Source organism: Cannabis sativa, chromosome 5, assembly GCF_029168945.1.
Source record: "Cannabis sativa cultivar Pink pepper isolate KNU-18-1 chromosome 5, ASM2916894v1, whole genome shotgun sequence".
In the NCBI taxonomy this organism is placed as follows: domain Eukaryota; kingdom Viridiplantae; phylum Streptophyta; class Magnoliopsida; order Rosales; family Cannabaceae; genus Cannabis; species Cannabis sativa.
Window position 1 is genome coordinate 71,107,120 of NC_083605.1, and position 26,846 is coordinate 71,133,965.

Consider the following 26,846-nt stretch of genomic DNA (forward strand, 5'->3'; position numbering starts at 1 on the left):
AACATCACAAGGGATCCGTGGCGCAATGGTAGCGCGTCTGACTCCAGATCAGAAGGTTGCGTGTTCGATTCACGTCGGGTTCAAATCCCCCTAATCCCACCTTTTTTGTCCTTTATTTTCTCCTTTAAAAACAAATATTATGTAATTTATATTTAATACGATTTTTTTATTATAATAAGATTGGTGTCATATAAAAAAAAGAAAAAAAAAGACCTTATACAAACTCTTCACTATAAAATTGCATAAATTTTTTGATGGAATTAAAAAACGACAAAGCACCAAAAATGACCACTTACCACTAGAAAGGAATGCAAGTACAACGGTAATATATCAATAATAACCAATATTAGAGCTGCAGCGAATAATAACTTTGTAGTACAATTTATACATATTATTATAAATTTATAAGTGCCACTGCTAATAGCTAGTGAAATTAATTAAAGGCAAATAATATATTCTCTTTCTCTTAACTAATTTTTTGTCTCAAAGGTCGTAAAAATCTTTTTCGTATCTCTGATCAGTTTGCAGCAAAGCAGTATCGCTCATGAAGTCTTTTTAATATACTAGTCGGAGGCACACGTGCTCCGCACGTGTATTCAACATGACTTTTTATTTTGAAGGGACTCATTTATTATAAAAATATAAAAAATTTTATTTACATTCCACAAATTAACTACAAGAAATGTTATTTTTGCCAGCACATTTTTGTGCTAACAAAAGTTTAGTATTATGCTGGTAAAATAAAATTTACTTCGGATGTATTGGCAAAAGAGATTGGCAAATCAACGTTGGTATTAGAATTTTTACCAGCACAAAATGAAAAGCGCTGGCAAAAATGACTTTTCTCAGTACGTAAATGCACTGAAAAAAGTTAGATTTTAGTCACTACAAATATGCGCTGGTAAAACTTTGACCTTTTTGCCAGTATAGTTTGCGAAATGCGCTGGTAAAAGTAAACGAATTGTATTGGTAAAAGTGACATTTCTTATAATGTATAATAAGTATATAAAAAATAACCTGAAAATAATTTTTCAAAATCACTCTTAATATTTTTTTGATTTATTTTTCTCACATTATTTTGTGTTAATTGTTGTATTTATTTTTTTTTAAAAAAAGTCATAATTATTTTTCAAATTTATATAATTTTTTTTTATTTTTTTCTAATAGAATTTCGCATAATTTTTTATTATAATATTTAATTTTTTTTTTTGATAGATTTATTTTTTAACAATTTGAATTGAAGGAATTTTGATAAAAAAAAAAACTAATATAAATACAGATATAAATTTTATTTAAAATAATAATTATTAAAATATAGTGCATTTATAAATTTTTAAAGTGCAAATAAAATTCCCCTAAAGATATTTGTGCTCACTGTCCACATTAAACAAAAATTATAATCACTTATACTAAATTAATTTTGTAGAGATTTTTTACTATTTTACTTTACAATTATGAAATTAGAAAATACATATATTTTTTTTAAGTGTGATATTTTTTTAATAAAGGTTATGGCCCTCACACATCAATAAATGGGTTTGTAAATCTATTATTTTAAAGTGACGGAGTGAAAGGTAATTATCACATATATATATATATATAACTTAAATTGTGTTTTTTTATTATTTTTTATTTAATAAAATAATAAGTAAATTATTTCCATCAATTGAAATAATTTTTAAAAAAAATTTGTATAAAATAATATACTTTTAAGTTATTTTGTAGAAAGATAAATTATTATTCATTAATTAAATGTGGGATATAAAAAGATTTCAAAAATAATTTTTTTAAAAAAAAAGATTACTATATGTAAGGTTGTTTGACTTAGATTTTTTTTGAGTTATAAAAGAACAATTTAATATTTAATAAAAGTTAATTAAGTAATTTACTTAGTGGAATCCAAAAACTTTTTTTTTTATAAAGGTTATAGATAGAAAAAAAAAAGGAGAATTTTGTAATTTACTTTTGGGAAGCCCAAAGCCACATTCTCCTTTTTATATAGTTATAGATATACATCAGATAAACATTTATAAATATATATATAGGGATATGATTTTGTCCCGTTATTGTACTTTCACGGATTACAATCCGTAATGTACGGCAGCCGTCAGATGAGGGGGTTATTTGATCTGAACGGCTGAGATTGATCTAGAGGTAATTAGGGGTAAAAAGTAGAAACGTACCCTGACACTCATTTAATGTACTTTGAGACCCATCTAATGTACCACGGAATACATTCCGTGAAAGTACATCACGGAACAAAATCATATCCCTATATATATATGTGAATATAATATATGAATTTAAATATACATTACATATATATATATTATATATTAAAAATAGACACAAATTTAGGTAGTTAAACAAATTTTATTTGTCTACGGTAGTAAGAAGTAAATACTGCATCTTTATTATTGTGAAAAATTACAAAGAAAAAGCAAATAGTGTCTATAAGATAACTAGTTTTGAACACATGTCATATCATAACTAAGATTGTTAGGTTGGTTTTTTGTGAGTATTTAGTAGATAAATAGGATATATATTAGAAAGTATAATTGAGTTTGTAAACAAAAAAAGGTTATAAATAGGGGAACTTATGATTTAAGAACAAGCTTGATAAACTGTGAAGGTTGCCGAAAGGTAGTGTGAGTAGTTTGATATTTATAGAAGTTTGTGAAATAGACCGTCTGTTTTTTATAACAATGCCTGTTTTTTGTAGCAGCTTAAACAGCCTGATTTTTATAGAAGGTTACGAAATAGATTGTTAATTTATTGTATGGTAAGGTTACGAAATAGAGGGTGTTTACATTTGTTGAGAATTATGAGCTCCATCTCAAAACCAATTGGCAATGAGTGGAGTAACCCATGTTTTATATATGACTTTGATGGTTTGATAATAAATTTGTATTGGTTTAGATTTGGAATAGGTAGATATGTAGTTAATGGTTTGTTGTGGTAATGTAGTGAAGTAGTGATGTTGATGAGTAGTTGTAGATTTAGTATATAAAAGTAGTTTGGCTTAGAAGAGAGGGTTGTTTGAGAAAGTAGTAAACTTTTATTGATAGTTTGGAACTTTGGTTTTTTTTTAGTGTTGGTTATTTTGTTACACTAGCTCCTCAACCCAAGCTTGGTATTTATAGGGAGCTAAGGATGATACTACAACTTTCTAGATTTTTCTTATTTTGAATTACAACTAAGATATTCTAGAATTTTCTAAGTTTCTTAGCTTACAAATATAGTTTCTAGGTAATTCTAGTTTTCTCTAATTTTCTTAGTTTTGTGTAGTTAATACTAGAATTTTCTAGAGAAGAAAAGTGTAGAAATGTGTAGCACTTTTCATCACTCCTCCTTGGTACACATTTCTGTAACTCCAATCATGTTTCGTAGTAGCTCGAACTTGCCTTTTGGTAGTGCCTTTGTGAATATGTCTGCTACCTGCTCTTCAGTCTTGCAGTGCTTGAGCTCGATTTCTTTGTTTGCTTCTGCTTCCCTGATGAAATGGTATTTGATGCTTATATGTTTAGTTCTACTATGAAATACTGGATTTTTCGCTATTGCTATAGCTGATTTGCTATCGCAATATATCTTTGTAGCTTCTTCTTGTAATTCTCCCATGTCTTCAAGTATTCTTTTGAGCCATATAGCTTGGCTTGTAGTCATCGCTGCTGCAATGTACTCTGCTTCAGCTGATGATTGTGCAACAGTTGCTTGCTTCTTTGATGCCCATGAAAATATTCCTGATCCAAGTGTGAAGGCATATCCTGACGTGCTCTTCATGTCGTCCATGGATCCTGCCCAGTCACTATCTGTGTAGCCAACAAGTTTTGAGTAACTTGTAACTTTGTACCATATTCCATAGAATTTTGTTCCTTGCAAGTATCTGAGGATTCGCTTGGCTGCTCCATAGTGAACTTGACTTGGATCATGCATGAATCTTGATAGGAGACTAACTGCGTACATTATGTCTGGTCTTGTAGCAGTTAGATATAGTAGGCTACCAATTAGACTTCGAAATTTTGATTCATCAGCTTTCGATGAGCCATCTTCTTTCTTGAGAGCTTTGTTGTTGTCTAATGGAGTTGATACAGTCTTGCATCCCTCCATTTTGAATTTCTTCAATAGTGTCTCTGTATACTTCTTTTGTGAGATGAAGATCCCATCTTCTTTTTGAGTTATTTCGATCCCGAGAAAGTAGTGCATTAATCCCAGGTCGGTCATCTCAAAATTTTTCATCATGTATTCTTTAAACTTCTTTATCATCTTCTCATTATTGCATGTGTAGATGAGATCATCAACGTATAAAGAGACAAATAGTGTATCATTCGTACCTTGAGTTTTGATGTAAAGAGTTGGCTCACTCTTGCTCCTCCTGAATCCTTGCTCGGTAAAGTAGCTGTCAATTCTGCTATACCAGGCTCGCGGAGCTTGCTTTAGGCCATATAAAGCCTTTTTCAATTTGAGGACTTTATCTTCATGTCCTTGTACCACGAACCCTTGAGGTTGCTCCACATAAATTTCTTCTTCAAGATAACCATTTAGGAATGCTGACTTCACATCGAGTTGAAAAATCTTCCATTTCTTCTGTGCGGCTAGAGCTATTAAAGCCCTAATAGTGTCAAGGCGTGCAACTGGAGCAAATGTTTCGTTGTAGTCGACTCCATATTGTTGTGAGTATCCTTTCGCAACTAATCTTGCTTTGTGCTTTTGGATAGAGCCATCTGCGTTGAGCTTTGTCTTGTAAACCCACTTGACTCCTATAGTATCTTTGTCTTGTGGACGATCTACAAGCTCCCAAGTCTCATTCTTCATAATCATCTTTATCTCTTCATTCATAGCTTTTCTCCATACTTCTTGTTTATGAGCTGCTTCAAAGCTTTCTGGCTCCATAAGTACTAAGTTGCATGTCTCGTAGATTTCTGATAGTGGTCTTGTTCGCCTTACTGGTGAGTCTGGCGGAGATTCTATGACTTGTGCAGGTTCTTGTGTTCTTGGCTGAGTAAGAACTTCATTTTGATCAGTTTCTTGTCTTGGCGGTAGAGGAATATTGACTGTCTTTCTTTCAACTTCTTGTTTCTCCCAGTTGTATGCAACATCTTCGTCAAATTTTACGTCTCGACTGATTATTAGCTTATTTGTTTCTAAGCTATAGACTCGATAACCTTTTGATTGAGTACTATAGCCTAAGAAGATTCCTTTCTCTGCCTTCTCATCAAGCTTGCCTCTTTTCTCTTTTGGAATGTGACTGTAGCATATGCAGCCGAAGACTTTGAGATGCTTTGCTGAAGGCTTACGTCCGCTCCAAGCTTCGATCGACGTCTTATTCTGCACGGCTTTGGTTGGACATCGGTTGAGCAAGTAGACTGCAGTGCTTACTGCCTCTGCCCAAAATCGTTTTGGGAGACCTTTCTCTAGCAGCATGGCTCTTGCTGCCTCCATAACAGTCCTGTTTTTCCTTTCAGATACGCCATTTTGTTCTGGTGCGTATCCAACAGTGAGTTGGTGCTCCATCCCTTCATCTTCATAGAACTTGTTAAATTCATTAGAAGTGTATTCTTTGCCTCTATCACTTCTAATTGTCTTGATGTAGTGACCGCTTTGTTTTTCGACACGGGATTTGAATTTTTTGAAAATATCGAAGACTTGCGATTTTTGTTGCATAAAATAAACCCATGTCATTCTAGTAAAGTCATCAATGAAGAGAATGAAGTACCTGTTTTGGTCATTTGATGGAGTGCGCATTGCCCCGCAGACGTCAGTATGGACTAACTCCAGTGGCTTTTTGGCTCTCCAAGTTTTGCCAGATGGAAAAGGTTGTCGATGTTGTTTCCCGAGCATGCATCCTTCGCAGACTGTGTTGATCTCCTTGATTGTTGGGAGGTCTCGCATCATATTCTTCTGCTTGAGGATCTTTAGCCCATGGAAGTTAAAGTGACCGAACTTTCTATGCCATAGCCATGATTCATCTGTTTGCGCTTGCATTGCCACATTGTTTGCATATCTCCATTGTATGGGAAAGCATCTGTTTTCTTTCATTTTCACCTTTGCAATTTGAAAGGATTTATCTTGCTTATCATAGATTGTGCAAGAATCTCCTTCAAAATGCAAAGAGTACCCTTTTTCAATCATTTGACCTACGCTAAGTAGGTTTTGATCAATGTTGGGTACCAAGAGTACATCATTGATGTATCTCTTGCCCTTTTTAGTGTCAATGGCAATGGTGCCTTTGCCGACTGCTTCCATGAAGTCACCATTACCGATTTTGACTTTAGTCTTGGATCTATCAAGACTACAAAAGATGCTTTCGTTTTTCGTCATGTGGTTACTGCAACCACTATCAAGATACCAAGTGTCTTTTCCTTCTTCTGTTGCAGCTTGGCAGACATAGAAGAGATTATTTTCATCATTTTTCTCTTCGAAAAAATTAGCTTGATGGGATTTCTTTAAACGACAAGTTTTTTCAGTGTGGCCAAATTTTTTACAATTTCGGCACTGTGGTTTTCCTTTAAACCAGCAGTCTTTCTCCAAGTGACTTTTTCTTTTACAAATGCCACATGGAGGATACTTGTCGTTATTTTCTTTTTGTTTTTCTTGTGTCTTTTTCCCATCAACTTTTGGTTTTTGAGATCGCGGATTGATTTTAGACTGAAAGGCATTTTCAGCTTCATTTTCCTTATGCCTTTCTCGTCTACTTTCATATGCTTCAAGAGAGCCCATTAGTTCAGTTGGTGATAGAGTTTCTAAATCTTTAGTTTCCTCTATCACAGAAACTATTGAATCATATTTTTCTGTACAAGAAATTAGTATCTTTTGTACTATATTCTTGTCAGAAATTATTTCTCCATAGGCTCCCATTTGATTTACTATTTCTTTAATTCTAGAATAGTAATCTTTTGCAGTCTCATTATCTTTCATTTTAAGATTCTCAAAATCTCTTCTAAGCTTTTGTAGTCTAACTGTGCGTACCTTGACTGTTCCTTGGAACTCCTCTTGCAACGTGTCCCATGCTTCTTTTGCCGTTGCTACGCTCATTATTCGTGGAAAAAGATTGTCCGCCATAGCTTGTTGCAAGCAGTATAATGCATGAGAATCTTTTTGTTGATTATCCTCGAGGAGATGTAATATCTTCCGGAATAGTGATTCCTTCTTCAACAATTTTCCGAAAGAGATTGTCCGCCTTCTTTTGATCTTCCGAAAGAGATGTAATATCTTCCGGAATAGTGATTCCTTCTTCAACAATTTTCCATAGATTTTGTGATCGAAAATAGGTCCTCATTTTGATGGACCAAAAATCATAGTTTTCTCCATGGAAAATTGGAAGAGGTAGTGAAGAGCGATTGTACTCCGAACTCATGTTGATGAGTGGAAAAGATTACGCCCAGTGATATATGATCGAACGGAGCTCTGATACCACTGATGGTTTGATAATAAATTTGTATTGGTTTAGATTTGGAATAGGTAGATATGTGGTTAATGGTTTGTTGTGGTAATGTAGTGAAGTAGTGATGTTGATGAGTAGTTGTAGATTTAGTATATAAAAGTAGTTTGGCTTAGAAGAGAGGGTTGTTTGAGAAAGTAGTAAACTTTTATTGATAGTTTGGAACTTTGGTTTTTTTTTTGGTGTTGGTTATTTTGTTACACTAGCTCCTCAACCCAAGCTTGGTATTTATAGGGAGCTAAGGATGATACTACAACTTTCTAGATTTTTCTTATTTTGAATTACAACTAAGATATTCTAGAATTTTCTAAGTTTCTTAGCTTACAAATATAGTTTCTAGGTAATTCTAGTTTTCTCTAATTTTCTTAGTTTTGTGTAGTTAATACTAGAATTTTCTAGAGAAGAAAAGTGTAGAAATGTGTAGCACTTTTCATCAGACTTAATATTTTTACATTTATTTCATGTGGGATAATATTCTCCAATATATTTTTTAAGTTGTATTGTGAGTTCCATCAAACTTGAGGAAGTCTTAGGCTAAGAATTAACCTACCAAACCAGTTGCACTTATTTCATCTTTTTATCAACTTGTGTAGTATTTCATCTGTAATTAGAATAGGGAAATTTGATTTTCTATGCTTAGAAAATCAAAAAATTTGATTTCTAAACCAATAATTAAAACCCTAAAAAAACTATACCTTTTTTTTCAAAACCCCAAAAATACCCCCAAACTAAAACTATCTCTCTTTCTCTCTCTATCTAGCCGGTCCCAATAATCCCACACCCCAGGTCCGATGGTCGGACCATGGGGTCCGATGGGGTCCGACCAATCGGACCCATCGGACCCCAAGGTCCGACCATCGGACCTCTCTCTTCCCCTCTCTCTCAAATCGCAGGAAAAAAAAAAAAAAAAAAATTTCAAAGGTCCAGATGGTCGGACCTTGGGGGTCCGACCATCGGACCCCCAAGGTCCGACCATCGGACCCTTTCTTCCTCTCTCTCCAAAATCGCAAAAAAAAAAAAAAAAAAAAAAAAAAAAATTTCAAAGGTCCGATGGTCGGACCTTGGGGGTCCGATGGGTCCGACCATCGGACCCCCAAGGTCCGACCATCGGACCTTTGTGTTCTTCCCTCTCTCAAATCGCAGGAAAAAAAAAAAAAAAGTTTCAGAGAAAATCGCAAGAAGTGGGTGGGGGCGGTCAAGAGTGGGTGGGTGCGATCTAGGGTGGGTGGGTGCGGTCTACCGTCGGTGGGTGGGTGCGGTCTACCGTGGGTGCGGTGGTTCACCGTGGGTGGTGGTCGATCGGCGTGGGTCTGTGGGTGCGGCACCGAGAGAAAGAGAGAAAGAAAGAAAGAGAGGCGAAAGAGAGAGAGGGCTGATGGGTGTGGGATTTTGAGAGGGGTAATTTTGGGATTTAGGTAAAGTAGGCATATTTTTCATAGTATAAAATGTATTGGTTCAAAAAAAAAAATTTGAAAACTTTTAAGTATAGAAAATCAAATTTCCCATTAAAATATTTTACTGGGCTCTTATTTAAGGTAATATATAAGTTAAATTTTTAACCATAATACCCTTTTCATAAAATTTAAGTATATATAATCATTACAAATTACTCATGGATCAAAATATATAATTAAAATTGAAGCTCTAAATAAATATTATAAGAAAAATACTATTAATAAAAATGGCATATATATACATGCTAATAGTAATATGCCATCTTTAGCATAATGAACAATTAATGATCTTATTACTCAGTATTTAGCTATATAAGTACATATAATTGTTTATCTCAATGGATAATTCAACTGGGTTAATCCTGAATGGTATATATCTTTGTCTTCTTAAGCTCGAGTTGGGAGGATGTTGAGGAGAAGACCAGTGAATTTTGTTTTGGTGTTAGCTGTGAAGAAGTGATTAACAAGAACAGTTAATAAATATGTTAATTATATTAAAATATTTATATTTTTTTTAAAATTTGTTAACAAAACCAGCGTTTGTAGTCCAACGGTTAGGATAATTGCCTTCCAAGCAATAGACCCGGGTTCGACTCCCGGCAGACGCAATTATTCTTTTAAATTTTATAAAAGAATAAAGAAATGAGTAATTCTCTTGTTAGATATATCTCCTTTATTTGGCCTTAGTTTTTTGTATTCAATGAAATCATTCTTGTAAGTTTGAAAAGCAGACATAATTTTGGAGTTGTATTCATGACTTTGCTGTTTGTTGCCTTAAGTTATAAATAATTGATTTGGTGCTGCAAAAAAGGAAAAGTGTTTCGGAAACATAACAGAAATAAGAAAGTGTTTTGAATAATGACTTAGAGACTGATTTCCTATATAAACAAATACCCAATAACCTCTAGAAGAACTGGTTTGGTATTGCTAGCACCTGGATCAATAATCGAAGTGTGTACCTTACAAATCTGCATAATGGTGCTGAGCATAGTTAGTGTTAGAATTGAGTTAGTTACAAATCTGTTACTTGTTACAAGAGGTAGTTGGGTTTTAGTTGTTAGTGATGGAGTGTACTGGTTTAGTAACCAGTTAGTTACTGAGATGTACATTAAGCTTGTAATTAAAGCTTCATTAGTCAATGAGAATACATTTTTACACATTTTATTTTCTCTAAAACTAACAGGTTAGGAATTAAATTAACTAAATTTTGTTGGCATTTGGACAATCCAATTATACACTTTAAAGTCTTTTTGTTGATTTATACACTTTAAAGTTTTGTTTTTAATATTCTAGATTAATTCCTTTACTAGTATTTAAGTATGGGTTCCAAGACTTTTGAAAAAGTCTGCATAATTTGTTGCAGGTTGGGCCCCAAAAAATTGCTAACTATTATAATGATCGTAAAACTAACAAAGCAGACAAAACTCACTATATTGGACATGATACATATATAACAGCAGTAGTACATCTACAAACAAAACCAATTACCACTAGCGTTAGTTAAATTCTTCAAGAATATTCGTCATAAGTATTTTGAAATTATTTACTTTAAATATCATTCATTTGTAATAATCAATTAAATTAAACTATTAAAACCTGAGAGTATTATCATCTATTTCTATTAATTATAATTAATATTTTAATTAACAGTTATTAAGTTAATTAGATAGGTAACAACACAAGGGATCCGTGGCGCAATGGTAGCGCGTCTGACTCCAGATCAGAAGGTTGCGTGTTCGATTCACGTCGGGTTCAATACCCCCAAGCTTTAATCCCAACTTTTTTGTGTTTATTTCCTATTTTAGTTTTCATTTTTTTTAAAAAAATAACATATATTATATAATCATATCTAGTATTCCACTTCCTTTCATTTTTTTTTTTAAAAATAACATATATTATATATATTCATATCTAGTATTCCACTTTCCTTTCTTTAAATACGCCTATTTTAATTTTAAGGGTCTCTGAGTTTATAATGAGTTTATAATAAGACAGAAATAAAATAAATATACAAAAGCATTTTATAAACGACAACACAACTGAGAAACCACTCAACAAATATTATATATAATATGACCAAAGACGAGAAAAAACTAGGGAATAATTTAATTTTAAAAACAATATCAATAAATCAATATACCAGTAAATTCTTCGCAAAACTGCATAAAGATCTTAAATAAATTAAAAACAATAAACAATAAAAAAAAATGACCACTACTGGGAATGGGATGCTGCAGAACTATCAACTATGTAATAATTTTAGTGCTATTAGTGAAATTAAAAGCAAATAAATATATATACTATTTTTTTTTGTTTTGTCTGAAAGGTAGTAAAAATCTTTATATTTACGTATAAAATAGTTTTGTTTTTGAGGGAATTTGTCTTCACTCTAGCCGACATTAAATAGTTTTGTTTTTGAGAGAATTAGTAATTTTTATTTTGACATGCAGTAAATCGTGCCTCTTAAATTTTTTTGGCAGTTAAAAATTCCTCTCGAACTATTGAGATTGTTAAATTTAAGGACTTTTATCTAATTTCATTCAATTTTACTGTTTCAGTAATTGTTTATGTACTAAACCATGTTCCCCAGACTTTAATATCTACCCAATCATGCCCCTCAAACTTTGATATGTACTAAATCATGTCTCTTGAACTTTTTATAAGAATATTTTTATTTAAGGAAATATATTTCTATTTAAAGAAATAAATTTCTATTTAAGGAAATAAATAAATAATTGATTTTCTGATAAATGAATATTTTATATTCATTGAATCTGGACAAAATCAATTACGTAATATTCTATATATGGTCAGATTTCTATATTCATTACCTGATTTGATTTCCTGAATTAATTGTCAAAATATTCTGACAATTAATGTGGCACAGATACTGATGGAGTATCTCACCTATAAATATAGGGTCTCGGTCCCCGAGCTCCTCACTCATTCTGTTCATAACAGCAAATTCCATCTAAAGAGAGTTGAGAGAGCGAGGAAGCCCGATTACCCATGGTAGTCAATTTCCTTTGCAGATCAAAGCTTATGTGGGTTTGAAGCTCAAGAATCAATGGCTGGAGGTATTTCGATCCTTAAGTTATATAGTGTATATATTTGTTTAATTCCGCATTTTATATACACATACATATATTTCAGTTTATACATATAAATTGTCTAACAGTTGGTATCAGAGCGGTTTTTATCTCTGCCTTGATTTTAGTTTGAGTTTCATATATATATATATACTCGTATATACAGTATTTATATATATATTTAATTCAGTGTTGATATATATATTTATTTTCGTTTGTGTATATATTTATATATTCATATTCATTCAATCCCAATTATATATATATACATATATATTTTCATACATATATACTTGTTTATTCATTCAGTTCATATATATATATATATATTCATATACATATATATATATATATTTTCTTCATTTCATTACGTATATATGTTATATATATATATTATTTATATATCTAAATGCTATATACAAATATATACATATATACATTTCATATTTATATATATATTGTATATGTATTAATACATTCATATATTAATATAGATTGTTCTAAACATGAAAATTCACTTTGAAAAAACAAAGAAATCTCAAAATTATTTTTCAGAAAATTTTGGTGATTTTTAAAGTCTTTGTTTTATGTATTTTCGATGCATAAAATCTATATGAATGTCTTAATTTTTGCATTTAGATTCATTTGGAATTGATTTCATGATTTTTGGAAGTTTAAGGAAATTTTATCATGTCGTTTATGGCAGTGTATTTTTCCAAAAAAAAAAAAAAAAAAAAAAGGGAAAAAAAAATTTCGATTTTTTTTTTATATATTTTTTATTTATTTGGAAATATAAATTATTCTCCTATTGTTAATTTAGTCAATAAATTACATTCATTAATTTCCATTTTTAATTTAATACATATATTTAGAATTAATATGTTATTTAGTATAAACTGAAAATGGAAATTTGTTTCAATATGGTAATTAATTACATGATTTATTTAGGCATGTAATAATTGTGCAATTTGTATAATTGTGCATTTAATTATTTATTACCAAATTTATGTAATTTATTGTTTAAATTAATAAAATTTGAAAAATCTGCCATTAAGTATAGTCTTTAATTTTGCATTTAATTCATTCCATATAATTAATTGTACTAATTTGTATAATTACCTTATTTATACAAATTAATTATTAGTATAAATATTTAAGATATTATATGGTCATAAATGCATAATTAATAATATATTATGGAATTAAGCATTTAATTTATTATCATACAATAATTGTATTAATTTGTATTTATTTGGCAAATTTATGTTTAATGCAATTAATTTAGATTTGTATGATTTAAATGCTATACATAAATTTCTTTTATAGTGCTAGATATATTTAGAAATATTCAAACATTAAGATAGGTTGAATATTTTATATAGCACATTAAGTTTCATAAAATTTCATAAAATATTCATAAAACTTCCTAAAATGAATAAAATATGAATAAAATGTAAGTAATTTTGTGGTTTGACATAAGAAAACATGAATTTGGGACAAATGCTCATATCTAGAACGGTTTTTAATGATCTTCGGACGACCACACTAGGAGCATTAATCTCAGTGATTGTCTACTATGTTAATAACGAAATTACTTTTAGGTAGAGCCCAATACCTAATGTCAAAGTGAAAATATAATTTTATATAATTAGGGAGTAGCCACAGCATCCTTATTTGTATAAAATTATATATTAATTAAAATTCACCTTAATGGACATAACTTGTAATTAATTATATAGGTATAATAATTTTACCTCACAGGATTTTATTATATTTGTATAATTAATTAGGATAATATGTTAAATTAAATTCTCTTAATTTACCCCACAGGGAGTTATGGGGATTTAATTTAATAGTGTTATCACAAATTTAATTAAAGATAGATAATAAACCTTCATTTTCCAAAACAAATTGTTTAATTAAATCTATCATAAAGTTCATCTAATTTTATTAAATTTAAAATTTAGCCCACAGGCAATTTTGGATTTAGTAAAATTTTAATCTTCAGTTTATACTTTGGTGTCTAGTGAACCACATAATTTTAAATAATTAGGGAGTAGCCACAACATCCTTAATTATATAAAATTATATATATTAAGTGGATTAAGATCACATAATGGACATGAATTATGTGAACATAATAATCTTACCCTACAGGGATTTTATTATATTCACATGATTAATATGTTAAATTAAATTCTCTTAATTTATCCCACAGGAAATTATGTAGATTTAATTTAATAATTTTATCATAAAGTATAAAATTTTGAAACATTTATAAATGATTAAGTGTTTCATACCTTTCATTAAGATAGAAATATTAAACTTTAAGTTTTTCATAAATTGTGTAAATCTATCATAATCTACATCTAAATCTAATCTTATTAAATTAAAAATTTAGCCCACAGGCAATTTTTGTTTAATAAGATTTCATATTTAAGCATGTTTATTCATTGGTAAAAACATGATTCATTTAAACCTCAAAACTATATATGTAATTTTATTACATCACTATTCATAAATTTCTTCCATACTAGTAGAAAATTTCTTCCATAACGTAGAAATTTTCAAAATTTATTCGATAATTTCATCTAGCATATACAGTTTTTACTGTATAATTAAGAAAAATAAATCACACTTTATTATCACCAATAAATTTTAATTTATTGTGTATGAATTCATTCTAATATAGTTAATGTGATTATTAACACATAGTGGATTATTTTAGATTGTTATTCCACATTCATAATTTCTTGCAAGGTTTACAAATAAACCTAAGAAAGTCAGTAACTGTGAGCAAATCTTATCCACAGACAAGATAACTTCTCACATTTAGAAGTTTAAGGAACAAGCAATATAGTAGTGACTTTGTTTTAAAATTGGCAAAGATCTTTATGTTCCAAGATTCTATTGAAACTTGATTTAGACACATTTAGAGGTCTTTACTACAAATGATGTCACTCATAAAGATATGCAAGTTCAATCTGACAATAAGAAATGTGTTATTAATAAGAATTCTTCTACATTATAGCACCAAAAATTATGGAACATATCTCCATAAATAGAATAAATGTTAGTAAATGGTGGGGATCTTCATTACACTTGATTTTACTAACTTTATTTAGAACTTGTGTGAATTTCATTAAGAATATGTATTCCAACAAGTCAAAATCGGTGCATACTAGAATTCTATCATATTAGAAATCATACAAGTCAATTAATTTTGAAGACATGGACTCAAATTTTGCATCTCTTTTTTAACGATTACTCACATAAATAATTTTTCTACAAAAGTATGGATTTATATGTTTCAAAGACATTTAAATCTTAAGTAGAGAAATGGTGCATTTTGCATATTAAGATAGTGAGATCAAATATAAAATGGAGAATACTACATCAAAATTCGTGAGTATGGATAAACTCCCAGTGTATTTGTAAAGTTTCTTTAAAAGCATGGGTTCATTGCCCGATACATATGCTTGGTACACCCAAATTATAGTGTGTAACAGATTTAAGAAACTAAGCATTTTTTGGACATGGGGTGGAGCCTACATAGCAAACTCCAATCTTTCCTAAATCTTTGTCTATTGATACTCAACAATGGGGTGTACATATCGAATCGTGTTCTAACCAAAGTTGTTTCTCAAACATATTTTGAGTTGTGATAAGGTTGAAAACCGACTTGATGACATGTACACATTTTATAAATACCCATATATAGTTAGAGTACAATTGTCAAAGAAAAGATCTGGGCCCTAAACAATAAATGAGCATATTTCATTTGAAAAGCTATAAGGTTTAAGGGTTACATATTTTATTATCCATCTCACAACACTAGAATTGTGAAATTAAGAATTGACTTGATCAGTGGGAGTGATCAATCTAGGAACCTAGTTTCCGAGAAAGATCATTCATATTTTCTCAAACTTCCACCTCAAGTGTTAGATTAATTATGATTCACAACAACCCTTAAGATTAATGGTTATTGAGAATTCATAACTAATCATTAATAATATACAAGTCATTGGTAAAATTCTAATAAGTTATGTTATTTAGTAATTGCTTACAATTTCTAAAATAACATGTTATTGAACCATTTGCTCTTTTAAGAGTTTGTTGGTCCATCCTTAAGATGACTTATTAGAACAGTAAGATCAATGTTTTCTAGTGATCACATTTTGTACAATAAGAGTTCAACTACAATATTAATTTGAGACACAAATTAAATTATAGAATGATAAAGAATTGAAGTTGTAGTACAATATGCCATGAATGAAGAAATGAATATCTTAAATAGCAATAAAGTTTATCTTTAGTAAAGTTGCCTAATTGGGTGGAGAACATTAATTAAGCATAGGTTTTTTTCACCAATAATATTTATTAGGCAACATTGAGAAACATAAAGATATAAAAGAATATTCATTGCTAAGAAGTTCATTTTGAACTAAGAATCAATAACAAAGGAGATTTACATTCTCAATTGTTTTTATAAAAGATTCTATTATAGACCTTGGCATTTGTTGCTTGTTTTAATTCATTAATCAATTCCAAATAGTGAACTAGAGGAGAAGGTATATAGACTGCCATAAAGATTTTCCTCTAATAGTGGTGAACATATGCAAGCTTAAAGTGTCTACCTATAGATTAAAACAAACATCTCACAAATTGGTATTATATCATCTTTTCCTTTAGGTTTGAAAAGAGAATTATGGAAATAATTATATACCAGAAGGTTAGTGGGAGTAATATTTGTTTTATACGTAGACAATATGTTACTTGCAAATGATGATAAAAGTTTTCTATATAAGTTGAAATAATTCACATCTCAAATTATTATTTTGAGATAAGGAATATAAATAATATATATAATTTTAATTAATTAGAGAGTAGCCACAGCATCTCTGATTAAATAAAATTATGTATTATTCATCTAATATAACTTTTATCTTTAAGTGTGATAAATTCAACTCGAACCAGCATCTGAAAAAATGATTTGGAGTAAGAATAAATTAAGAACATTCATTTGCTTCTATTTTTGAAGCCTAATGTATGCCTAAGAGTCTGAATAAGACTTTGCATTACATTTGTTTCAGGATCGTTAAGTAGTATCAGAATAACTAAAGTTAAGACCACTTTATTCTTCATACAAAGTGATGAGGTGTCTTTAAGATACTAAAAATTATATTCATACATATTTTGTTAAGATGAATTGACCATCTGGAAGTATAGTTAACCAATTAGATTCTAACATACTTCACTGGTTGTATTGATTTACGTAAATCAATATTTTATTACGTCCTTAAGATTACCAGTAAGTTATATTGTAGAGAATCTTGATTGTTATTTCCACTATAGAAGTCAGATTCATTTATTGTTTTGAGGATACATCTCGTATGATGTATTATAGAGTTTCATAGTAGGCCTAGAGTTCAGAATTACAGTTTCATTAGGCCATTAAGAAAATTTTGCGATAAATTCAGCTACAATATTTATGGCTAATAACTCTAAGAGTACTGGTCGAAGCTAGCATATCGACATTAAGTATTTAGCCATAAAAAGGCGTGATAAGTGGTCATTAATCACGCAAACTGAATTGGGTGATCGCATAGATCCTTGACTAAAGGCATGCCGCAATACAAATTCAAGGATCATAAAGTAAATATGGGATTCAGTTAACCCATATGCAGTTTTTTTATTTGTACAACCAAAAATTATTTAATGAAACTCTAATTTCGATATTTTCTCATATTTATGTGCACCTTAATTTCATCTGAGAAAATTATCGTAAGAGGACCTGAATAAACATAAGTGTTAGGGTTTATTCGCTTAAGTACATTGCCACATAAAGTACATTGTTATATAATAAATATATCGTAATACATGGAAGATAATACTCGATTTATAATGAGGACATGTCGCTATGATTCGTATGTTTATTATATAATGAGGAACGTTTGGGTTTGAATGTTTTAGTTTAAATGCTAACCAAGTGGGAGAATATAAGAATATTTTTATTTAAGGAAATATATTTCTATTTAAAGAAATAAATTTCTATTTAAGGAAATAAATAAATAATTGATTTTCTGATAAATGAATATTTTATATTCATTGAATCTGGACAAAATCAATTACGTAATATTCTATATATGGTCAGATTTCTATATTCATTACCTGATTTGATTTCCTGAATTAATTGTCAAAATATTCTGACAATTAATGTGGCACAGATACTGATGGAGTATCTCACCTATAAATATAGGGTCTCGGTCCCCGAGCTCCTCACTCATTCTGTTCATAACAGCAAATTCCATCTAAAGAGAGTTGAGAGAGCGAGGAAGCCCGATTACCCATGGTAGTCAATTTCCTTTGCAGATCAAAGCTTATGTGGGTTTGAAGCTCAAGATTCAATGGCTGGAGGTATTTCGATCCTTAAGTTATATAGTGTATATATTTGTTTAATTCCGCATTTTATATACACATACATATATTTCAGTTTATACATATAAATTGTCTAACACTTTTATCCATGTTAGAATTTTTTACTAAAATTAGACAAAAGTCCTTAAATTTAACAATCTCAATAATTCGGAGGGAATTTTTAACGGCAAAAAAAGTTCAGAAGGCACGATTTAATACATGTCAAAATTCAGGGGAAAAAATTACTATTATTTTATTACACTTGATTATTGGTCATTGTGTTTGTTAGAATTTTGAATAAAGTGGACAGGGTTAATTTCAAAATTAATTGGGGTGGTTTCTTTTCTCACTATCTTCGAATTACAATTGATTTTTTTTTTTAATTATATTAGAGTTTTAAATAAGGTGAATGAGATTTTATCTCAAAATTAATTGACAATAGAAAGAGAGCGCATTTTTTTTTATATATTCTATTATCATTCCACACATTAGCAATAATCTCTTGATATATATTGAAGTAAAATTGCAGGCAACATCAAATACTAGGGGAAAGGCTAGCCCACACACACTTATTCTCACAAATAGATAATAAATTTATGCGTCCCTTTCAATAACCACATCTTAATTATGCCTTTCACGGAGTAGTGATGTTTTAGGAACCACTTGCTTAAGTTAGTTAGAGTTGTTAGGGTTGTTTTATTATGTTAAATCAGTTTGTTAAATGCTGGAGCCAATTGGTTTTGAGATGGAACCCCATTTTAGGAACCACTTGCTTAAGTTAGTTAGAGTTGTTAGGGTTGTTTTATTATGTTAAATCAGTTTGTTAAATGCTGGAGCCAATTCGGTTGTAAGTTAGTTATGCAACTAACAATTCTTGATTATTTGGGGCTATATAAGCTCAGCCCTCTTTTGTAAAATTATGCAGAGAATTCATAATAGAAAATCAGCTCTGTTTTCCCTCTGCTATTTTCTTTCTCCTCATATGGTATCAGACGTAATCAGGCCTCCAGCTTCCATGGCCAGACCTTCGACCCGTTCCCAGGATGGAGCTCCTCCTTCCACGGTCGACAATCACACAATCGAGATCAATTCCGATCCCGTTCAAGCTCCCAATTCTTCCGCCATTCCTGTTCGCAACCCACAGATTCGGACTCAATCTCAATCGACAGATCCTTCTCCCCAGGACCAAACCACCATTGTTGACGACAACGCAGTTCAAGCTTCTCACCCTCGCTCGATTGCTGAAGATCATTCCAGCCCCTACTATTTGAGCACCGGTGACCACCCTGGCCTTGTCCTCGTGTCCACAGTCCGCAATGGCCCTAGAATTTTTCAGTTGCAAACCCAACTCACTCGGCTTCAGCAGGGTGATTCTTCGGTTTCTGCTTATTTCACCAAAATGAAATCCCTATGGGATGAGTTGAAAGAATTTCAACCCATAACCACTTGTTCTTGTGGTGCAATGAAAATTTTCTTGGATTACTACAACCAAAACCAAGTCCTTCAATTCTTGACTGGTTTGAATGAGTCCTATGCCTCGGTTAGGGCTCAAATTCTATTAAATGAACCTATTCCAAACCTATCCCGAGTCTTTGCAATGATCATTCAAGAAGAGCGTCAACGATCCCTTGGATCCTCTGAAATTGTTCCTTTTGCTGCTGCCTCGTCTTCAACCAATCCCCCAAGAGCAAAGAAGCCTAGGCCATCATGCTCTAACTGTGGCAAACCAGGCCATTTGGTTGATAAATGTTACTTTTTGCATGGATTCCCCCCCGGCTATGGTGATAAGAAGAAGCAAGACAAGGGAAAAGGGAAGGCAAATACTGCTTCCACACACAACCCGAAACCTGAGAATGATCACCAGCTTACACATGCTGATATTACTTCTCACTGCCAGCATCTCATATCACTTCTAAGCCAGCAGCTAGGACATACCAGCAATGCTGAAAACCCAGCCAGCAACCCTGCAATTTCGAATCATGCAGGTATAAATTCTCATTCCTTTTCTTGGATAATCGATAGTGGTGCAACTCACCACATGTGCTTCAACATTAAATGTTTTTCCTCATTTACTAATGTTACTTTCCCTAAGGTTGTTACATTACCAAATGGACAAGATGTCCCTGTTCAAAAGGTTGGAACTGTCAAGATTAATAACAACATCACCCTACATAATGTGTTGTATATCCCACAGTTTCACCTAAATCTTTTTTCCATTACTGATTTCATGCTTCATAACTCTAATGATATTGTGTTTCATCGCAATTCTTGTGAAATCCAGGATCTTACTCTGAATGTGGTGATTGGGACAGCTAAAAGAAGTGGGAAATTGTACTTGATTCAACAAGACAATCCTTCTGCTACAGCCGCTGCCATTTTCCCTTTTTCTTTCAATAAAATCAATGTAAACCAATGGCACAATCGCCTTGGACATCCTTCGATGTGTATTTCAAGTTTTTTCAATAAAGAACATAATATTTCACATCCAAATTCTACTAAACATTGTCATATGAGGAGAAAGAAAATAGCAGAGGGAAAACAGAGCTGATTTTCTATTATGAATTCTCTGCATAATTTTACAAAAGAGGGCTGAGCTTATATAGCCCCAAATAATCAAGAATTGTTAGTTGCATAACTAACTTACAACCGAATTGGCTCCAGCATTTAACAAACTGATTTAACATAATAAAACAACCCTAACAACTCTAACTAACTTAAGCAAGTGGTTCCTAAAAGCCCCCCTCAAGATGGAGTGTATATGTTTATTAAACCCATCTTGGATACAATGTTGGAGAAAGGGGTAGGCAATAGAGCTTTGGTAAATATGTCAGCGAGGTTGTTGTGAGAGGAAACATGGAGTAGTTTGATGGAGCCTTGTTGGACCTTCTCTCGAATGAAGTGGCAGTCAATTTCCACGTGCTTAGTGCGTTCATGATAGACCGGGTTTTCACTAATGTGAATGGCAGCGGTGTTGTCGCAATAGAGCAAAGCCGGGGTGGAATGATTGATGCCAAAGTCTTTGAGGAGAGCGAGGACCCATGTGAGTTCGGAGGTTGCGTTAGCCATGGCTCGATATTCGGCTTCGGCCGAAGAACGAGAGACGATTTGTTGTTTTTTCGATTTCCATGACACAAGGGAGTTGCCAAGAAAGAGGCAATAACCAGAAATAGACCTTCTTGTGTCTTGACAAGTCCCCCAATCAGCGTCAGAAAAGAAAGAGATTTGAACATTTGAAGGGGATAAACTAGTTTCGGCATAGGCAGAAACCGATGGTGTTGTGTTTGAGGGAAAAAATAGCCCTTGTCCAGGTGTTGTTTTTAAGTATTGCAAGATGCGGTGAGCAGCTTGGAGGTGTGGAATGCGAGGGCAAGTCAAGAATTGACTAAGGTGATTGACCGCATAAGTGATGTCAGGTCTTGTGATGGTGAGGTATATTAATTTGCCAATGAGGCTTCGAAATGGTGTGGGATCGGGAAGGAGATTCCCTTTATCTTTGCTAAGTTTGAGGTTCGTCTCCATGGGAGTGGAAGCGGGTTTAGTACCCATATACCCAGTATCTTTGAGTAATTGAATGGTAAAAGGTCTTTGAGAGACCGAAATGCCTTGTTTTGTTCTACCAACTTCTAGACCAAGGAAAAAACGAATAGTGCCAAGGTCTTTGAGCTTGAACTTGTCATGGAGATAAGTTTTAAAGTGGGAGATGGCATTGTCATTGTTGCTAGCAATGATTATGTCATCTACGTATATCAAGATGGCAAGAAAAAAGGTGGTGGTTCTTTTTGTAAATAACGAATTATCCGAAAGTGATTGAGAGAAACCATCGGAAATGAGAGTTTGGCTTAGTTTGCTAAACCATTGTCGAGAGGCTTGCTTGAGGCCATAAATGCTTTTGTTTAGTTTGCAAACTGTGTTGGGAGGAGCTTTGTAACCCGGAGGAATTTTCATGTAAACTTCTTCATGGAGCTCCCCATGAAGAAAAGCGTTGTTGATGTCTAATTGGTGTACGTTCCAATTATTCATGGCTGCGAGAGCTAAAAAAATTTTAAGAGTGTTAAACTTAGCCACCGGGGCATAAGTTTCAGAGTAGTCAATGCCATGTCTTTGAGTGTAGCCTTTGGCTACTAGACGGGCTTTGAACCGTTCAACCCCTCCACTCTCATTATATTTGACTTTGTATACCCATTTACAACCAATGGCTTTGTGGCCAGGGGGTAATTTTGTGACAACCCAAGTGTTGTTGCGTTCAAGGGCGTCAGTTTCTTTGTCCATGGCCAAGAGCCAATGTTTAAATTGAGAAGCCTCAGCATAAGATTGAGGTTCAATTTCTGAGTATGCTGCAAGAACAGCTGCTCGAAAGGTAGGATGAAGTTTAATATAGGAAAGGTATTGCTCAATCGGGTGAGCGGTGGAGGAAGCATGACAGATGTAATCTGTCAAATGTTTTGGTTTTGTTATGACTCTTCCTGTCCTTGAAGTTGTGAGACAAGGTTGGTCAATGTGAATTTGTGTTGGTAATGAACCAACTGAAGTATCGGTTGTTGGAGCAGAATCTGGTGAAGAACCAGCTGCTGTAATGTCTGATGCAACAAGTTTGGGAGATGGAATTGTTGTAGCATCTGGTATAGGGACTGTTGTAGCAGAATCGGGTATAGAACCAGCTGGTGGGATGTTTAATGCATCAGGTTTCAAGAGAGAAACAGGTGCAACAAGGCTCCATCAAACTACTCCATGTTTCCTCTCACAACAACCTCGCTGACATATTTACCAAAGCTCTATTGCCTACCCCTTTCTCCAACATTGTATCCAAGATGGGTTTAATAAACATATACACTCCATCTTGAGGGGGGCTTTTAGGAACCACTTGCTTAAGTTAGTTAGAGTTGTTAGGGTTGTTTTATTATGTTAAATCAGTTTGTTAAATGCTGGAGCCAATTCGGTTGTAAGTTAGTTATGCAACTAACAATTCTTGATTATTTGGGGCTATATAAGCTCAGCCCTCTTTTGTAAAATTATGCAGAGAATTCATAATAGAAAATCAGCTCTGTTTTCCCTCTGCTATTTTCTTTCTCCTCATATGATGCCTGCATAAACAAAACAAAAAATGAGAATTTATAATTTTGTGTATTTGAAAATAAAAGAAAATGTAAAGCTGTGTGTTTTAAGATAAATAATTAAATATGGGACTTACTTCCACACTTGAAGTGGCGAGGGACCCTGCGACCGCAGCCTTGGATAAGGGGAATGGCGCGTTTGAGATCGATATAGGCAGCCAGTTTGGGCGTTATAGCTTGGCAAACACACTGAACATGAGTCACCCTTACTCGTTGGCAACACGCCGCCGAGGGAGGCATCCCAATCAGCACCGGCTTGCACGCGTTCAGCCCAATCCTTCTCTCCTCATGGCACTGCGCGTTGCTAAGTTGTGCACTAGCAACTTCCACCCCATAACTCATCATCATCATCATCATCATCATCATCACCACCATCAAACCCATTATTCCCCTCATCATCATTTTCATTGTTAATTAATAATTATAATATTAGCTCTCCTAGTACACACCACAAGGGGGTTGTGATCATAAAAATATATGTAAGGTTATATATAATAATAATATAAGCTGAGATTTCTGACTGGCTTTTAAAGTATATGTATTATTGTTCTTTTTGTGGTGACTTTTTGGTGCATATGCATTGAGTCGTTATTTTGTCGTTTTTGTTTTTTCTTCGAGTAAATATCAAAAACATAATGCATGTCGGCTTGTTGGTTTCATCACAAATACAATCGGAGTGATAATTGAGGAGTGATAATTATAATTTTTTAGTTAATTTTTACACTTGAAATTACATGTCGGAATATTTTTTTCAATCAGTATTCGTTATAGTTAAAGTATTATTTTTGTAGATTTTTGAAAAATTCTAAATAGTTTACAATGTCGAAAACAGAGTTTTTGATATTTCAATTTACTACAAGTATTTAAAAAATTTTAAATGTATTTTTGACACTGTAAACTATTTAACTTTTTTTAAAAAATATACATATAATATTGTAAGCATAACAAACGCTATCATGAAAAAAATATTTGAGCATATATTTTCAGACACGAAAGTTGATTAAGAAGTTGTAATAAGAAGTTAACGGCAACACTACTCTCAAATACAATGATAGACTAACTCTCAGATTTCTGTCCAATTATTTATCTTCAATTGATATTTAATCAAATATAAGAACATTCATCATACCAAATATCTTAAATTTTTTGAAATTTTTCATTCATAAGATTAATTATAGTTTTCTGTTAAACTTTCAACATATTATGAGCTAACAAAAATACATTAAATGCTAATCTTTATTACTCATAATCATCAACCAAGATCAATATTTATTTAGAGCATCAAATTCATAAATACACATACCTCCCAATCCATCCACATGAGTCATTTTGCTTGAATGCCTCCAACAAGAATCACCAACAAGTTTTCAAGATTGAACCCAAACCCTTAGAGCCACAATGTGGAGCAATCCCCTATTTTCTTATTACCATACACCTTAAAACCACTCTACCATCAATGACATATATATACATACATCTCATACCCTTATAACCCTAAGGGGTTACTCACTAATAGGGCTTAAGTGGTCCTTTTATGGTATACTATAATTTAATGGGCCAATTATAATATAAAGGGTGCTCTCATGTGCCTCTAATACATAATTAATTTATCAACCATCCCATTATGGTTATGAACAAATATTGGGCACATAGTTAATGATTGTGTTTATGGTATTAAGCTTATGATTATATTAGTCCACAATATTAATTCTAACATTCTCCCACTTGGACAATATAATTAATCACCATAACATTGTCTACCACACATAAGGTAACCAATTAAAAAACATACATAGTATCATATCGACGGGATATATATATTATGTATGAATTGACCTTGAAGACATTTTAATTCAATAACAATCATTAACAATCAAACCAAACATGCATGAGGTACAACAAAATTGAGACTATGCGCATTCATCTCCATTTGTACCTGTCACTTCAATAAACAACACATATATGCATGTATATGTCAACAATAACTAGAAGTGACTACAATATCATTATGCATGTTCAAAAACGCAAATCATAAGCATTCCATACAAGATACTAGCATGTTCAATACATAATAGAAAAACTCCCACTGAGCTCAACAGCTAGGCTCCTAACAATCCCATCCGAGCAACATGCTCCAAAAATACACATATGGGTAAGCCTTTCGTTAGTGGGTCTGCTAACATGTCAGTGCTAGGCGTGTATTCAATGGAAATAAGAGACTCTGTAACTTTCTCTTTAACAAAATAGTACTTTATGTCAATGTTTCTAGAGAAAGCTACTGCTGCGGAATAATCACAATACAATTTCAGCGGTCTTGAGATAGAGTCCATAACACCCAATGCTGAAATGAAGTTCCGCAGCCATATTGCCTGACAAGTAGCCTCATAACACGCCATATACTCTGCCTCCATTGTTGAGGATGCTGTGAGTGTCTGTTTGACACTTTTCCACGAAACAGCTCCTCCAGCCATCATAAAAATGTAGCCTGATGTAGATTTCTTATCATCCACGCATCCTGCATAATCGGCGTCACTAAACCCAACTATATCAAGAGTGTCAGCTCGCCGATAGGTCAACACATGATTCTTGGTACCCTGAAGATACCGCATGACCTTCTTAGCCGCTTTCCAATGGCTAAGTCCAGGATCACTCAAGTATCTACCCAACACGCCAACAACAAAAGCAATGTCAGGACGTGTGCATACTTGAGCGTACATCAGGCTACCCACAACTGACGCATAAGGAACCACTTTCATTTCATCTCTCTCTTTGTCATTTTGTGGACATTGGCCCTTTGAGAATTTATCACCTTTCACTATTGGCGCCTTTCCAGGTGAACAAGTATGCATATTGAATCTTTTCAAAATCCGATCAATGTAAGTTCTCTGAGACAACCGAAGAATACCTTTAGTTCTATCTCGAAGGATCTGTATCCCAAGTACATATGAAGCCTCACCAAGATCTTTCATATCAAAATGGTCAGATAATAATTGCTTTGTCTCAGACAATAGATTTTTATCATTAGAAGCAAGCAAAATATCATCAACATACAGTACCATGAAGATGAAGCTGCTCCCACTGACCTTCATATATATACATTGATCAACTTTATTCTCCATGAAACCATTTGCAGTGACAACTGCATCAAACTTGAGATACCACTGTCTTGATGCTTGTTTAAGTCCATAAATAGACTTATTGAGCTTGCAAACCATATGCTCCTTGCCAGGCTCCTCAAAACCAACAGGTTGAGTCATGTAGATATCTTCATATAAATCTCCATTTAGAAAGGCAGTTTTCACATCCATTTGTTCAAGTTCCAAATCAAAATGAGCAA

The 26,846-nt window shown here is 32.5% G+C and overlaps 2 protein-coding genes and 3 non-coding genes across 5 annotated transcripts; 4 read left to right on the forward strand and 1 right to left on the reverse strand.

Annotated features, from left to right (window-relative positions):
* Nucleotides 1-11: 11 nt before the first annotated feature.
* Nucleotides 12-83, forward strand: TRNAW-CCA (transfer RNA tryptophan (anticodon CCA)). The gene has a single exon. It is a non-coding gene; the product is annotated as a tRNA-Trp (tRNA).
* Nucleotides 84-9,428: 9,345 nt separating this feature from the next.
* On the forward strand, nucleotides 9,429-9,500 carry TRNAG-UCC (transfer RNA glycine (anticodon UCC)). Its single transcript has one exon. It is a non-coding gene; the product is annotated as a tRNA-Gly (tRNA).
* Nucleotides 9,501-10,575: 1,075 nt separating this feature from the next.
* On the forward strand, nucleotides 10,576-10,647 carry TRNAW-CCA (transfer RNA tryptophan (anticodon CCA)). The gene has a single exon. It is a non-coding gene; the product is annotated as a tRNA-Trp (tRNA).
* An 8,247-nt stretch (nucleotides 10,648-18,894) lies between these two features.
* LOC115716809 (uncharacterized) lies at nucleotides 18,895-24,049 on the reverse strand. The gene is made up of 2 exons (XM_061115060.1): nucleotides 23,586-24,049; nucleotides 18,895-19,048 (listed from the first exon to the last, which is right to left on the reverse strand). The coding sequence occupies exons 1-2, from the start codon at nucleotides 23,915-23,917 to the stop codon at nucleotides 19,033-19,035; spliced, it is 348 nt and encodes a 115-aa protein (XP_060971043.1). The 5' UTR covers nucleotides 23,918-24,049; the 3' UTR covers nucleotides 18,895-19,032.
* On the forward strand, nucleotides 19,893-20,888 carry LOC133037683 (uncharacterized). Its single transcript, XM_061115059.1, has 2 exons — nucleotides 19,893-20,383; nucleotides 20,680-20,888. Exons 1-2 carry the CDS (start codon nucleotides 19,996-19,998, stop codon nucleotides 20,712-20,714), a joined length of 423 nt encoding a protein of 140 aa, XP_060971042.1. The 5' UTR covers nucleotides 19,893-19,995; the 3' UTR covers nucleotides 20,715-20,888.
* Nucleotides 24,050-26,846: the final 2,797 nt, after the last annotated feature.